At 40.6% G+C, this 16,440-nt stretch overlaps 1 protein-coding gene across 1 annotated transcript in view; it reads left to right on the top strand.

Annotated features, from left to right (window-relative positions):
* The first annotated feature begins 574 nt into the window (after positions 1-574).
* Positions 575-16,440, top strand: part of LOC133954520 (sphingosine kinase 1-like) — a 35,789-nt gene continuing 19,923 nt past the window's right edge. The window contains exons 1-2 of the mRNA XM_062388981.1: positions 575-1,013; positions 13,693-13,842. Coding sequence (XP_062244965.1) covers positions 599-1,013; positions 13,693-13,842 — 565 coding nt within the window. The 5' untranslated portion in view covers positions 575-598. The remainder of the gene's footprint in view (positions 1,014-13,692; positions 13,843-16,440) is intronic.

Raw genomic sequence — 16,440 nt, 5'->3', positions numbered from 1 at the left:
ACTTGCTACAGATTACATAGATAGCGGGAGAATTGACTTGGTCTAATTGGGATACAGCAGCAAAAATACAAAAATGTTGACATGTAAAGTTTATTATTCTTACAAGGTATTATCTTATCTTATTAAACTATTCTGGTTTATTAAAACACCTAACCAAATCATCATTTTATTTGTTTGTTAGTTAACAGTATCAGGCAAAAACTACCGGACAGATTACCATGAAACTTGGGGAAAGGATTAGGTGGAATCAGGAATCAGCTTTTAACATTCTGATGAGGACCTGGCTAGATCAAGTGGACCCTGGATTTATTTTTCCCTTTCTTTAATACTTAATATTAATAGATTTTCGTTGATTTCTCAGATAACGATTCCTGGATCTTGATGAAGAAAACATTCATTCCACATGTCAAACTGCTGTTTCTCCGCGCACTTCTCTTATTTTGAAATGTAGCCGGAAAAGGTGCAGTCAATTTCTCCACCTTGTCACCGTCCCAGCAGCAGACTGTCAGTGTCAGTCCGCTCCACTTTGCTCGCATCCTCCAGGCGGGGAGCTATGTGACAGTGTGGCCGCGTCCTGGTCTCCCTCAGTCCGCTCAGGATGGACCAGAGGAGCGCTGAACCGGACCCAGGCTGCCCGGTCACGCTTTACGGGGAATTCACGGCCATCGGTTCCCGAAAAGTCCGGTGTGCCGTGAACCTGACCGAGAAGGAGCTCATCGTCCAGAGGCTCCCGTCGGCACCTGTCGGGCGGAACAAGGTGGTGCTCAGCCTGAAGGACTGTGTCGGCTGCCGGGCTTACCGGGAGGATGACGGTGGGGAGCCGGCCGCCTACCTGTCCGCCTACTTCTACCCGCTGAAGCGGCGCTGGCTGAGCTCCGGGGTGTCGCGGCAGAGAGTGGAGCACCGCTTCCGTCTCACCGCGCTCCAGGACCCGGGCGTCAACCTGGAGGAGGCGGAGAAGTGGGCTCGCGCCGTCCGGGAGCGCTCGGGACGGCACCAGTATCTGAGAGACGGTGAGTGGTGGGTAGCAACGAGAGGGAAGAAGTTTCCTGTTAATACAGGGACGATGAGCGGAGGACGCACAACACTCAAACCACAACACACACAATGCAACGTTTCATCCTGATTCAACTGTTTCCTCAGGAGAACATTAGAAAGACTGAGGACACTTTTACACACTGTGAAAATGTTTCATTTCCGGGGAAAGCCAACTGGTGTGATGGTTTCTCCTGCTCTATGTGCACTGCAGTAATTAGTTCACTATAAATGCTAAACCCGCAATAATGAGTTGATTTATCTTGATTATTATTTTGGGTTAATTGATATTTCCATGGCCTGGTAATAGTTCCACTTTGAGCAAAAGTCCAAAGTCTCACACTTTATATTTTGTTTGGCATCTATGACAGTATGACATTTCATACGGGATGTTCCAGGGCTAAACTTTAATTTTGGACATTTCATAGCTGAGGTTTCACTTAAGACATTTCATAGGTACATATATGACGTTTCATAGCTAAAGATTCATATCGGACCAAATGCTGCTGAAGCCCTACTCACACCAGAATCAGGTTTCTGAATCGGGTTTATCACCCAAGTAGGTTTAAATAGACATGGCTTTTGCTGTGGTGTGTTTGACAAAGATATGTCTTAGATCTGATTTACTATTTTTCTTATAGAGGGGAAAACCCTGGCCCCTTTTAACTCACCTTGAAATTTCCCCTGACTTCAAGATACATTTACTAAACTAGTGATTATACGAGAAGTTACAGTGGCACTCTCCTTAAGAGATCTAGCTGGAATAAGATCCAAGCCAGTTGCTTAATTTGTGGGTAATGTGGATAGACATGTCCTCACCCTTTCCTCTGAGACAGGACTAATCTCCAATATATCCAAGGTCATTTTAAAACCAAACAGGCAGCGACGGTTGTACAAAAACTATAAAAATAAGTAGCAACCTTCCATTTGTCAAAATAGGTCTTATCCTCAGTGACCAATGTTGACATTTTTTTTTTTGAAACTGACTAAACTAAAGTCTTAAGTATGTAACTAAAGTAAACTCTTACTTAGATGTAATAACACGTCCGTTAAATCTCAATCCATTCCTTCTGCATACAAAATATATCACTTTTAATACCACCCTTTTCTAAAAGTTGGTCAATCTGTTGCTTAGGGGGTGTGTAGCAAACACCAACAATAATGGGTTTTAGTTTTAGGGAACAGGAGTTCTAACCATGCTGTTTCCAAGGCACCTACCTGAAGGTATGGCTCACGGATTGAATGATAGCTCGCTCCTGATAAACAAACATACCCCTCCTCCATTTCTGTTGCGACCACACCTGTAGATGAAGTAACCGGCGAGCTCCATTTCAGCGTCTTGAGTGGAGCTGTCAGGCCATGCCATTGACCCTACAATCGCAGTAGCTTGGGAAATAATTGTTGGGTGCTTGATCTCGTCAAGCTTATGTAGCAGGCTCCTTGCATTTGTAAGAAAAAAGTCCTCTCCGGTTAAATAAAACATTAAGTTCCTTCCATGGATCAGGTGAAACATCCTCCAAGCAGCAGGTCATCTTCTCTGTAGTACTGTCAATCACATCCGAGGGAACGTCTGAGCCACTCGTCACTACCGAAACACAAGCTCTTTATGTCAAATTTCCACATGTTATGCGACGAATATATCACTAAAGTCACAAGAAACAGCACAACAACAACATTAACACACTAATGTGAATAGTGTGTTTCCCGAGAATGGCTTTAAAAGAATTTTCAGATTAACTTTGTCCTTTAAATAAGAAAATCGAATTTGTAGCCAACAGTATCAATATGAGCCTGGAAAGTCATAGCAATAAGCCAGATTCTGAGATAAGGAATGCAGTTTTGCCAATTTAGCTTTTGGTCACCTTTTGTGCTGGAGAAAGTATTAGTATTGAATTAGTATTTCTGTTTGGTAACCACAGAGTTTGAATGCAGTTTGGAGCTAAAAGTCTGATTTAAACAAGAAGCAATTACATACATCTGCAAAACTTAACATTAGACAAGTGAAAAACACAGGGGAGTATTAATTCTACTGAGTTCACGTCTAGCATATGGTATAGCTGGTATAGAACTGTATAGACGTGCCTTTCACCTGCTGCTTATCTGAATAGAACAATAGGACTGGTGTGGTGTCCAGAGAGTGTCATATATCAGTAAACAAACCACATTTACAATAAAGACACCTGAGACACAGGGCAATATTACTGGTGTTGAGTTCATGTAGTGCCAAGAGGAAGAGTCACTCCACTCTGGAACTTTCTGTAATTGGAGATTTCTAAAGATATGTTCTCTCATTAATTGTCGACCTCACAAAGCTGTCCTGGCTGGGTGAGAAAAACAAACAAACCAAAAACGCAATTCTATGCCTCACACAAACTTTTCCTCTACACTGTGACCCAGATAGCGTTTCTTCATTTGCACAAAAAAATTTTAACGAGAGAAAATATGCAGCCATTCTATACCCTCCTGTCAGCATCGGAGGAAGGAACACAAGACTTTTAGTAACCCGAGACAGGATTATTTGCTTCGAGACATTGTTGTTAGTCAGCTGCCTGGGACCTAACCTCAGACAATGACCCAACACCGTTTCTGTAATACACCTCTAAATCTCAATCCAGTATTCATCTGCAACTATTTTTGTTAGATCTTGTTAGCCTGCACATCGACGTAGTTGCACAACTAGAGTATATTTTTCACACCTGTCTGTGTGTATGTGTGTGTATTTACTCAACAATGCATGGACAGATTGCTAAGGAGGGTATCTCCAAAGGACAAACTAACACATGGTCTGAAAACAAATTGCCCTCGATATCTGCAGTCCATAGGGATAAAGAGACAAGATAAAGCTTATATGGACCAGAATATTATTCCTTGTCATATGGAGTCGTCAAGAAGTCGTTTTGGAAATGGCATCACAATATAAAAAAGATAGCATTGCCTGATTGTGGTATATACAGAGTGCATGCAGCGTCTGTATCACCAAAATTAGGCTTCTCTTTTGTAGCCGACAACCCGTTTTTTCAAAATCACGTTCAGGAGCTCTGCATTCAAACCATTAGTCTAAATGAGGTCAGTGCCGTCCACCTGACCTCTCCATCAATACTGGTGTGTGTGCCATTTACCTGATTCAGAAAACATCAGTTTTCTCCAGATCCATTGACTTCTGACAGCTAGAAGCCTGCTGATAATGGTTTCTGATTCTTAACACGGCCGTAAAAAAATAGAAGACTAATACAGTTTTGGATTGAGATGTCTGATATAAAGAAGGCATTTCTAATACTCTAATCTTGACACCTCCAAGCTTTAGACAGTAGGATCGACTCAACCTTTCTCTTCATGGTATCAGTCAGTTTCAAGCATCTTGAAACTGACTGATATCATTACAAAAAACTTTGTGATGAAATAAGCCGTCAGTTTGAGCATCGCTTGGCTGCCTGTGGCCTCCTCTGGCCGGCCATTTTTCTATATCTTTCACACTGACAGGACGCAGACCACAGACTGGGGATGCAATACAAAGCATGGGGACATTTAAAAGACAGTTTTTACTGACAAAGGTGTGAAACGAATAATGTGCCTGCTTTGTCTGTCTGAATTTTTTTTGCAGATTATACTGCATGTCAGGGTCAGCTGTCTGTCAGCTCGAATGTTTGTGAGGGTTTCGAGTGCAGCTTTTAACAGAAGATTTGAAGTGAAAGAAGGTTTCACTTCATCTTCTGTCTCTTTGCCTGCTCTACATCTGTGTAATCCGCCTTGTGTGTCACAGTTCCTATTAATTTCACCCCCGCTCTTGACAAGTACAATTGACAGTTGAGATACATGGCCTAGTATTTCCTAAACACTATTGATCCAACGGTTTCAATAATTGGATTGGATTCATCATTATCATTTGTCAAGTGATAGCACCAGGCAGATAGAGAACCGGCTCTGATTAAATCAATCACTCTGGTTTGACATCTGGTCATAGAACTGACAGTGACAATGAATTAATTCACATGACCAGATAATGATAAATTAATTCAGGTATATATCTTATTAGTAACTCAACACCTGGCAAATGCAGGCTCAGTCACAATCACTCTGGTCAAGCATTAGCATTAGCAATTAGTAAGAAAGTGTATCATTAACAATTTGAAGGCCACACTACCGTTATGATGAGGAGCCATTGTGACATTATTTGTAAGTTCTATGTCATCTAATGGGTCGATGAATTCAGTAGAAGTAGGATCTGCATTATTATGAAATTCATTTGAATGTTAATGCCCCTTTTTAAACTATTCTATTATTAGTGATATCTAGACTATCCAAAATATCCCTTGACACCAACGCTGCCGCCTTGTGCATCTGGAGGGGGGGGGGTGGGGGGTTGTCAATCATGACGTTTCACCCAGTGTAACTATTCAAAACCAGACTTACGAGCACACGCTGTTGTGTTAAAGCTAATTAACTCTAAAATCCAAAGTTGTTGTTGGGATTCAGCTTGTGTGGGAAAGTCTGTCTTTGGACAATGTGGTGACAAAATTCAAGCTCCCCTTCCCTACTGTCAGAGAGCTGTAGGTGCTGCTTGTTCTTCCTTGCTGCAGTTACACTTTCTATCGGACAGACTGGAACTGGGCTGAGTTTGCATAGTTTCATAACACAGTCAGTCTTTTCATCATCTCAGATTCAGTTCAGATTGGGACACGGTCAATTTATAGTTTCCTCAACCATTTGAATACAGTGCATGATTGAAATTCTGCTTTCAACCTTCTGCTTTCTTGTTTGCTTCCCTGTGAGACCTTGCTAATAGTAAAAGTGTAAAACCATGGAAACAGCAGCGATGAAAGTAAGATAGACTCACCTGCTCAACATCCTCAGGAGACCAGTGTTGCTCCTTTTTGGCAGCGAAACTTAAGCTTCTCTCAGCCAAGTCCATGCTATTACTAATACATTACCTCTGGCCGACAGAGAGGTGAAACTGGGACAATTGTATGTATGCTTTGTTACGCACAATCTCAGGAGTGCAAACAGAAAGAGCAGGTTTATATTAAATGATCTGATCATTTGATTCTTTTAATATTTCTCTCACCAAATAATCCCTTTTCATGGATGTTTGAACCTGATTGAATTGTCAAATATTTACATAATTCTGTAGAATACAATTTGATCCACAGCCTATAGTACTGACTTTTTCAATCTACCTGTGTGAGTGTAAGGAGGCTATAACAGATGAGTAATCTGGTTAGTGATGCAGCTGATACCATTCAGGATCACATTCGTTTTCATGATCAATGAAACTTCTCGATTTGCATACAACCAGAGTTTCTGCAGGGTCTTAAACAGTCTGAAGTTAAATAATCAGAGCTTAAGGACTTAACAAGTCCCAGTTATGTCCAAATATTATGTTAATATATTAAGCTCTTGGTAGGTTTCGGCATATTATATTGCACTTTAACTATTTTTTCTAATGTTTTGGCAGCATGGATGGTTTTGGTCATGTCTCCTTCTCAAAGACATATATCAGCACGCTGTAGAACTACAAACAATGTTGAAAGGATGCACCTACAAATACCCTGGCTACAATACCTCCTACCTCTTCTCCATAAAAATGTGATATAACCAGGTTACAATTAGAATATCAACACAGTGCCTTGTACATTTTCTTGCGAGAGGTTTTTGTGTGCGTGTGGTCAGGAGATAGCAGCGGTCCTCTCCTCCCTGAGGACTAGACTGAGATGGAGCGTGACGTACTATCCAGACCTCGGATCCAGCCTCCCTGGAGCCGTTTCTGGCTCAGGGGGTGCACACTGCAGCTTTGTGTCTGCAACGATGATGCCCCGCCCTGTCTGTCTATCATTAATAAACTGAAAGACTGGAGGAAGTGGACGAAAGCTGCACACTCAGACTCTGCTTTTTGTATCAAAATATCTCCATGTGAAAATCAATGTTGACTTTGTGTGCATTATAGCACCAAAGCATAAAACACATCCAGTGCACACCCAGTTTGTGTTCTCAGGAACAGCCTCTATGATACGCTGACAACAGCAACAACCACTAAATGACCATTCAGCCTATAGAGCAGCTGCTTCAGAGAAGGTTCCGTGGTAGAAGAACATGTGGTTGTGGTTGTCTTATGGTGGAAAGTCCATTTCCTCCACACACACTGGCACTTACTGCATTTTTTTATGTGTAACGTTTGCAGCAGTGATCTCATATTTTGCTCCCACAGCTTATATTTGTTTGTACTGAAAACTGCATGATTAATACCTTTTTTACACCAGAATTAGCAAGTATACTTTGGCTTTTTCAAAATAAATCTGAATAAACAAGGTGATCAACTCCTTTCCGATTGCCAGCAGAAAGTTTGCATGTTTTTCATCCAGTGCGTCATGTTCAACAACACGAAGGCACCGAAAACTCACCTTGTGTCATCATTTTTTTACTGCTGAACACAGCCAGAGCCGATAATAACCCATGTCTCCAGATTGATTTGACCCGGGAGAGAATTCACGTTTCAGACATGTTAGTGGGGTTATTGACCAGTTGAAAAGGGTCTCAATAGTTTCAGGAAGTTAACTCACAGTTGAAAATGCCAACTGATCTGATTTTAGATGAGAAAGTTATAGTTCAATTTAATATACATCTTATGTCAAACATTAAATTGGTGGCTGACTTTTGGAAAGTTTTTGCTTTGGATATTTTGGTTCATGCAGGGGCCTAACCTCTCCTCCCTAATCTGACCCGGCAGCCTAAAATAACCGTGAGGGACGCACATCGTTTCACTGAGTGGCAGACGGTGGTTACATTCTCTCCTGTCTCTCAGCACAGGGCTTAGGATACTGCAGGGACAGTAACACGACAGGCCGCGCAGGATGATTTTAATAAAAACCTCAATGTCGTAAACTCTCCGCCTTTCTTTATATAGATCGACAGCAGGCTAACCACCAGCACCACCTCCTCCTTCCACACCCTTTGTGGTTCTGGCACAGCAAAAAAAAAGTTGGGGTGTTTTTGAGCAACTTCTTCACTGTGATTTACAAACAGCAAACAAACAAGAGTTATCACCTTGCTGGCCTGCGAGTAACTGCAGTTTGGTTTTGTGGGGTGAGGGTTCTTTAATGGTTCCAAAATATTTTTGCATGATTTAATCATAATGGCATAAATATAGTGTAATCAAATACAAGTAATGTATGTGTATCACTTCAGGTCATCATGTTCACCATCTATATACAGTATATAAACTTAAAATGAATTTTTTACTACACAAAATGTGGTTTTAAAGTGTTTGACAATGTATTTGTCAATCACTATAAGTGGTGAGGATGATGTATAAAGAATGCTGGGTAATAAGTGGCAGTCTCTTATGTACAATTTCCAACAGGTGAGATGTAATATCTTTTTATGTTCAGATATCTGCTCATAACTGCTTTTACAGTGTGTTATTTTAGCCTTTATTAATCTTTGTCAAATCTAATTTACTGGCTGTGAGGGTACAGGAACCCTATATCAATTAAATTGTATTTGGCACCAAATCACCACATAAATGATCTCAACGTACTTTACATAGAAACCCAACAGTTCCCACAAATAACAAACACTTGGCCACTATGGAGAGAAAAACACTACCTTTTAGCAGAAACCTATTAAAAGAACCATCTGCCTCGACCGGTTGGTGAGATTGAAAAGAGGGGAGAGAAGAGAGAGAGAGGCAGAAACGTAACCCGTTATCTGCTGCATGGGAGGGCCCCTGGAGCGTTGGAACATGGTGTTTATACCGACCCTTTAGTGTATTTTTAGTATAGCGAGCTGCATGCATTTCTGGTCTCAATGGCCAATCACAACCAAGTTAATTTGCGTTACCTACTGTAAAAGTCGTGCACAGCAGTTTAATCAACATGTAATTAGCCCCCACTCACTTTACCCCAGCACTTGAGTCCCAACTCTGTCAGTCAGGCAATTTTTTTGGTTTAATCTATGAAAATGTGTGAATGTTTGACCATGAGTTGCTGCATCTCTAAATTGTCGTCACGAAGTTACAGCTGTTATTTCGGTCTAGTGGCAAAACATTGTGCTGCTGTCAAACAACAATCCCATTTCTGCTGAAAGGGAGATGTTTTCAGGAATTCAGCAGAGCTGGCCAGATGCAGATGCTAAGTTACAAGATAACATGGACACAATGTAGAACAACTCAATAGTTTAAGTCCTCTTCAGTGCCTCCAAATATACATGAGATGCAGAGTGCTGTATATTAGAGAGTGTGGCTTTTGCCCTCAGCTGGCCTGTGACAAAGAGACGGAACGTATCTGTCATTTTACAGAGGGCAGGGAGAACACCAGTACCAGGTCGAACACATGTTAATCCATTAATTCCTTTAATGTGGAAACTGGATTCCCTCCTAATGGGTGTTTGTTAAAGCTTAAAGCCCACATCACTACTGAGCAACACATGAAACTTAGGAGCAGACTTCATGGGACCCTGATCTGTAGGTTGGTATGTGGCCATGAGATGGGAGTCCTCTGTTGCTCTGCTATAGGTAACTTTATATATAAGAAAAAAAAGTGTTTTAAGATCCATTTACTACTTATAAAAAATGTTTGCACTCTCATTTTTCAAAATCCTTTCAAATTTGTTACATGTGTTAATTAAGACTGATCGATTAGCTGGTTAGATATGGGTGTTCAAGGTCACAGTGGCTTCACAAAACAGTTGTTTTGCCTCTTGAATATAATATCTCCGGTCTGCTTATGTGGAATTCATTTAAATTTTGACCAGTTATCACTTGGAAAGATGAAAGGATTAGTATTCAGTGGTCAAGGTCATGATGACCATATGACCAACAAAAGCAATTGTAGATTGAATCTGCCCTGTTTGACAAAGACATAAACCAGCAGTGGGCTAATTCAAATTCAAATTTTCCTTTAAATTCCCTATAACCCGGATCTGGGCAGAGTTGGGTTGGTCTCATCTGTGTTGCAAATGAATGCCGGCTGCGTGCTGTGTGTCATGGCCTCGGCGAAGCGTTGTGAAAGCCTGGTGATTCTGCAGTTTCTAGAAAAGTCAGTTTGTCCAAGATCACTGCTTTGTTCCCTAATGACGGTTACTGCTTGGTCATGCTGTGCTGCTTACCCTGATTTACAGTAAAGGAAGTTGAGAAACACAAAATCCTGACTGACGGATTCATGCACAGGTCATCAAAGTGAGTCAGTGTGAGTCGTCAAGCAACAATGATGCTTCGGAGAGAATGAGTGACCATACAAGATCATGAATTATAATGGTTGTATTTTACCCTTGTCCTATTTCACTAAAAATGTTTGGTCATTAATGTAAATATCATCCATGCATCCATTATATCCCTTTTATCCTGAGGGTTGATTAGCTGGAACCAATCCCAGCTGACATTGGTCGAGGTAGAGAATCGCCAGTCCATCTCAAGGCCAACATACAGAGACAAAAACCATTCACAATAATATTCACACCTGTGGTCAATCTAGAGTCTCCAATTAACCTAACCCCAGTCTACATGTCTTTGGACTGTGGGGGGGAGCCAGGGTACCAGGAGAAAACCCACAAGGCAGAAAGATACAAGGAGAACGTGCAGCTTTGCACAGAAAGAAAGTGAACCGGGATTCGAGCAAGAAACATTGAGTTAATATCATGGCACTTCTGTATATATAACCAGAAAGGCACTCAGTAGAGCGCATACCTGCAACAGTCCCCTTATGAAACCAAATTTAAATTCACTAGATCCAGATTTCTATTTGGATGCACACACACACACACATTCGTATACATCAGTCCCCTATACATGCCATGAATTATTCGCTGAAAAATCAATAAAGGTTGATGAAAAATGTCTTAGTTTGCAATGTTAAAGAAAATGGTATAAAGGATCCTGGATCCGTGCCCTGATCAAGAACTGCACCAGAATGTATTGGGTTCTTTCCTTACGCGTACAGCTGTTCAATGTGTCCAGTAGATGTTTTGTATTTTTACTAAGAGACAAACTAATGCAGATGAAAACAATGTGTCCTTGGCGGAGGGAAAAAAAAGTAATACCAATATAAATCTTTTCTTTGGTTGTGTTGAGAATTGAACAAACGTAAAGCAGTCAAAGAAAGTTGCTGCTCCACATGCACCCAGATAGCTATTATAAGACGGAAAGTGTGTTTTTTCCGGCTCCTGGGTTTTCCCCCTTTCATTTAAGTTGTCATTTCCTATGGCAAATACCTCAGTAGTGATTATTCCATTAAGATCTGGGACAGTTCCCATGGTCTCTATCTATCTATCTATCTATCTATCTATCAATCTATCCATCCATCCATCCATCCATCCATCCATCCATCCATCCATCCATCCATCCATCCATCCATCCATCCATCCATCCATCCATCCATCCATCCATCCATCCATCCATCCATCCATCTATCTATCGATCTATCTATCTCTCTATAGATCTGGTAGGGTTGTAAAATGGATTTCCTCTGGGTTTCCTTTAATCTGCTGTATGTTTGATCCAGAGTGAGGAGAGACGGGTAGAAAGATTGTGGCCTCTGGAATGTTTTGAGAAGGGGAGGGCAGCACACAGGAAGTGGCGTGGGTTAGATATAGCTAACAAGAGCTGTTGTGTGGGTGTTTGGGCAAAAGGACAGCAAGGTCAGGGCCTTGCCAGCTGTCATGGCAGCTGATTAATGAGGGCAATTTGTTGGCATTTCAGTTTTTCTGATTTTCAAATTGTTTCATTTAAATCGATGAACCTGTTTAAATCGTACAAGAAAATGTGAAATTATTTATTTAGCTTTTTAAGGTATTCATAATTTTTATTTACAGTTTCTGAAATATTCTGTAGCAGGTCTGAATTGATTCTCGGTCATCCTGATGTTTCACCTCTCATCAGGAAGATTAGCACCATGTTTATACTCAAATAAATTACTGTCAGTTCTAGCATAAACACGTCAACAGTTCTCTCACTATCTCATCATACTACTAATGATGAAATGAATTCCACGGCACGTGAACTGAAAAGCAGGCTCAATAGAGAGATAGACACAGAGATAGAAAACCTGAAATACTGAAATGCAGCTCTCTGGAACAAACATCATTATTTGAAGTTGATATGAAGTGTTTGGAGTTAAGCCTAATAATTAGAAGTTATCCAGGATCATAATTGAACAAGAAGCCGGGGACACTGAAAAGTTCCTCTCAGGTCGAACAGACTAAAGTTGCGTTAACATTTTTCAGACCTGACCAACTGCATTCCATCAGTATCACTGGAACGGCAGCAACCATTAAAACCCAAAACCTGCCACTTAGGATCTAAACCAGTCAGAAGTGTTTAAATCCTGCAAGCGTATTCACCTAGGTGGTTCACGCCCATAGTTACTCAGTTATTAGCTGTCAAACCTGTTTGGATGGTTCACCTCCCTTCACCCTCCTCCCTTTTGATCGTTGAAAAAAGATCAAGCAGGCTTTTTTTCCCCATAGTTTTGCTACTGTGAGTCAAATGTGGCTGACGGCTTCTTGTCACACTTGTTTCCAGCAGAGAAAAGAAAGAACATTGTGAAAGCAGTGTGTTCTCACAAGAATCAACATTTATTACAGGAATCGTAACCTATGAGATACCATCCCCTTAATTTCCTGCTTCCCTCCCTCTCAGAATGACCAGTTTCCTATATGTATATTTCTTTATTTCTATTTTATATAAAAGTGTTTCCTATAATATTTTATCATTTTGGTAAAGCACAGTCTTAATTTATCTTCCTCAGGCGCTGTGGGACAGAGAGTCTAGCCCAGCGGCTTCCTCTCTTCGTTAGGCCCCTCGCTGTGTGTGTGTTTTTAAAAGATCAGTATTTGTCAGATCTGTGTAAACCTCTGAAATCTATTCGAGCTCCCAAGAGATTTAAAAAACTTAATTTGCATTAACCCTACCACTTATCTGCTCATCCATCTTTAGAAGTATAGAAGTGGCAAGAAAGCATTAAACAGAGTATAAATTATAACACAGTTGACCAGGCAAACAGGACTGCTCGTACTTGTCACCTCCAACAATATGTTTGAATGAAGGATGTTAATTTTGCTGGTAGTTATACCATAATGAAATAACAGGGTCGACAAAAGTGAATCTGTTTATTCAGTTTCATTCATCAAACAGAAAGACAACTTCTGGCCGAACTCACAACACACATCAGACACACGCCTATCTGCAAACCAATCAATGTCGAGTAAAGGTAGATGTTGCCCATGCAGGTGATGACAACAGGAAGTAGCTGTGACATACTTGAATCAACTCACTGAATTACAATATGAAACCAAAACTAATTGGATCTAATGTAAAACATGCAACATAGAAATTAACCACATGGTTTCAGTTCAAGGAGCAGAATTCCAGGAGTGAAAAGATTCCCTCATCTCCCGCTCTTCTGTTCAGCATTTAAAGATCGGCCTCTTTGTCTTCCTGATTGACCTCCTTCCTAATTTAAAAGGCAAAGTGTCTGTAGCTTGGGTTAAGGGCGCATGTGACTCACTGAAGTAAACTCATTTACTGGCAATGAAAGGAGCTAATCCCTTTTTTAGTCGCCTTACCTGTGTTTCAAAAAACAGCGTTGAGTAAAAGAAATGTAAGACTAGTCGAGGCGTCCGATTTAATGAGATGAGCGTCTCAAGCTCTTTCCTTTCTCTCCTCTGCAGGGTTGATGGTGTGGGATCTGGCTGATCCGGGCCGAATGATGCTGCTCGTGAATCCACAGAGCGGGAAAGGACAAGCGCTCAGCCTGTACAACAACCACATTCAACCGATGCTCAACGAGGCCGGTGTCCCACACACTCTGGTCATAACTGGTGAGCTGACGTACTCACTACATACACACTCCAGTTTCAATGTATTTTTGCGCTTCTCAATGACCATATGGTAATTAGTCCGTAGCCACCGTCACAATCAACATTGATCATCATATAATAATTGATACTTTTCTTTAATTGGATTAAACTTTCTTCAATGCTGAGCTGTTCATTCATCCAGCCCCTCCTGATAATTTGGTCTTAAAGGGCAGAAATGACGTTCCTGTGTATTTGTATATGGAGCGGGGAAGTGAGACCTGGACACACATTCAGAATGCATTTCAACGCCAGTGAGCAGATGAACCTAACTCTGTCCACTGGTGATCAGATTTCTCAGGACAGATGTTAATACCAGGTCTGATCAGGGCCATAGATACACAAACTAAGAATACACTCATTATTGTAAGCAACAGTTACATCTTCCATCATGTCCCACACATTTTCTCTCCCAGTCCCAGTGCCCCTCCTCTGGTGTAAATCCCTTGCATGCTCTCCTGCTGTCACTGTCATTATGCTGATCAACTGCCTCTGATCCATATGCATGCAGAGCTTTTATGCAATCGATATGTGTACACTCAGTCAGACACACATATGGATAGAGACGCATCCGCAAACACGCACATTCACACACAATCCCAATTTTCCAGGAATCGTAAAGGTATAACTTGTGACGTGTTCATAGTCGTAACGGTAATCTACATACACTGGGTGGTGATGTTTATATAGCGCATCACTGGTCATACTCATTCCATACTGTTAGGAGGACAGATGTAAATGCCCTCAGCCGGATCACGTCGGTTACTCTGAAGTTTTCTTATCTCCTTGTCGTTTATTTTAAAAAAATGGGTTTGCTCATAAATCACTGCAGTGTCAGAGAGAAAATACAACTTTCATCACAGTGGGAAGTGAACACACTGAAAAAAGAGGGCAGAGAGAGAATCACAGAGCGGAAGACAGACAAAGAGGCATCTCACAGGGGCTGTGCTAAAAAACACAAAACCCGTGCTTGACAAGATTTCTGAGATGTACTTTTTGACATGTTAATCCTGGAGAATATATAAGAATAGATTTAATCCTCAAATCAACATCTGTGAAAGAGCACGGCCATTCAGGGTAAAATTTCAGCAACAGTAACACAGAATCTCCGACTATGTTTGAGTATTTTATTTATTCTAAAATAAATCTTTCTCTTTAATCTCTCCAGAATGATTTAATCCCAAAGTAATGCCGCACCAGAAGAATATTAAATGTTTGTTTGGTTGATGTGTAGTTAAATAGCTCCTCAACAATCCTGAGTTTAACAGTCAAAAGAAATAAATATATTTACACAATTTGATCGAAATTGCACATTTATCTATCTGTTCTAAAGCAACTGTGTTAAATCTGAAACCTGCGGCATTTGTGATCAATAGAACATATTAGTATTATGTCTTCTGAGTGGGAGTTAAAGTCTGGAATGTTTTCTGTTGAGAAATGTTGATGGTGTTGGTTGGGTCACACCCGTCTTTCCCATCTTCCATTCTCCAACCTGCAGTGAAGACTACTTTGTTTGTTTGAGGATTTCATTATGTTGTAGAGGTGTTGAGCATATTCTAGTTTAATAACGTAATATCAGTCAGTTATTGATTAGTTATAATATGTTAGATGATATATGATTGGCAATAGATTTCCAAAACAGCGTGTCTATGTCTTCTGTTGTGTGTCGTTCACATCTGTGTGAGGCATATGACTGGAGGATGCTAACAGAAATAGACAGACTCATTATAGGATGCTGGGCTGTGTGGCAGCTGTGGGCAGTGCCAGGAGTGGAGGACAGATGAAGAATGACTGCTCTGCTGAGAGGCTACATTACAGACACCAAGAGAGAGTGTGCGTTTGTTATTGTGTTTGTGTATTTGTTTGAGTAAAGAGGGCACACGGATTTCAATGCTCAAGAATCCTGATATTGATCTGAACGTCACATCAAGCTCGTCTTCCTCTCCTGATTCCTCAAGATACAGATACCCTCGAACAACCTCTCTGTGCTACTCTCTTTTTCCTCATGTGTTTTATTCTTCTGTTCAGGTCAACAGACCTAATGCAACCTTTAAAAGAATAACTCTCGGTTCTTATACTGTGTTGAAAACCCTTTCCGTCCCTATGAGGATAATAATTAGATAGATTTTACAAAATATTTTTAAAATAATTTGCTAAATAATGTCACATTATTGTGATATTAAGTGTCAAGAATTCTCTTTGCTCCTGAGTACAGTTTGTCTTTATGAGAAGACATTGACAAATATTGGTACAAATCTGAGGTTGATCAGTTATGTTTATAGTGATAATTATTGATTGTTTTATTGGAAACATTTTGGATAATGTAGGTACACAAGTCAACAAAATAAAGAACAGGTCTAGTCTAAATATTTCATATATTTTTACCCTGGTTAAATATCTCCGATATCTTGACTTGTTACTAGATTAGGCATATTTATCTGCGACCCTGAACGTCTCACTGACCCCAATTTAAAATCTCAGCAGTACAATAAGCATTACTTGTTAGTCTTTATGACAAAGAAAGGAATGAATCGTTAAATATTTGTATTGAAAACTTGAATT

The sequence above is a fragment of the Platichthys flesus genome, chromosome 5 (genome assembly GCF_949316205.1).
Source record: "Platichthys flesus chromosome 5, fPlaFle2.1, whole genome shotgun sequence".
NCBI lineage: Eukaryota > Metazoa > Chordata > Actinopteri > Pleuronectiformes > Pleuronectidae > Platichthys > Platichthys flesus.
This window is presented reverse-complemented; position numbering and strand designations above follow the sequence as displayed.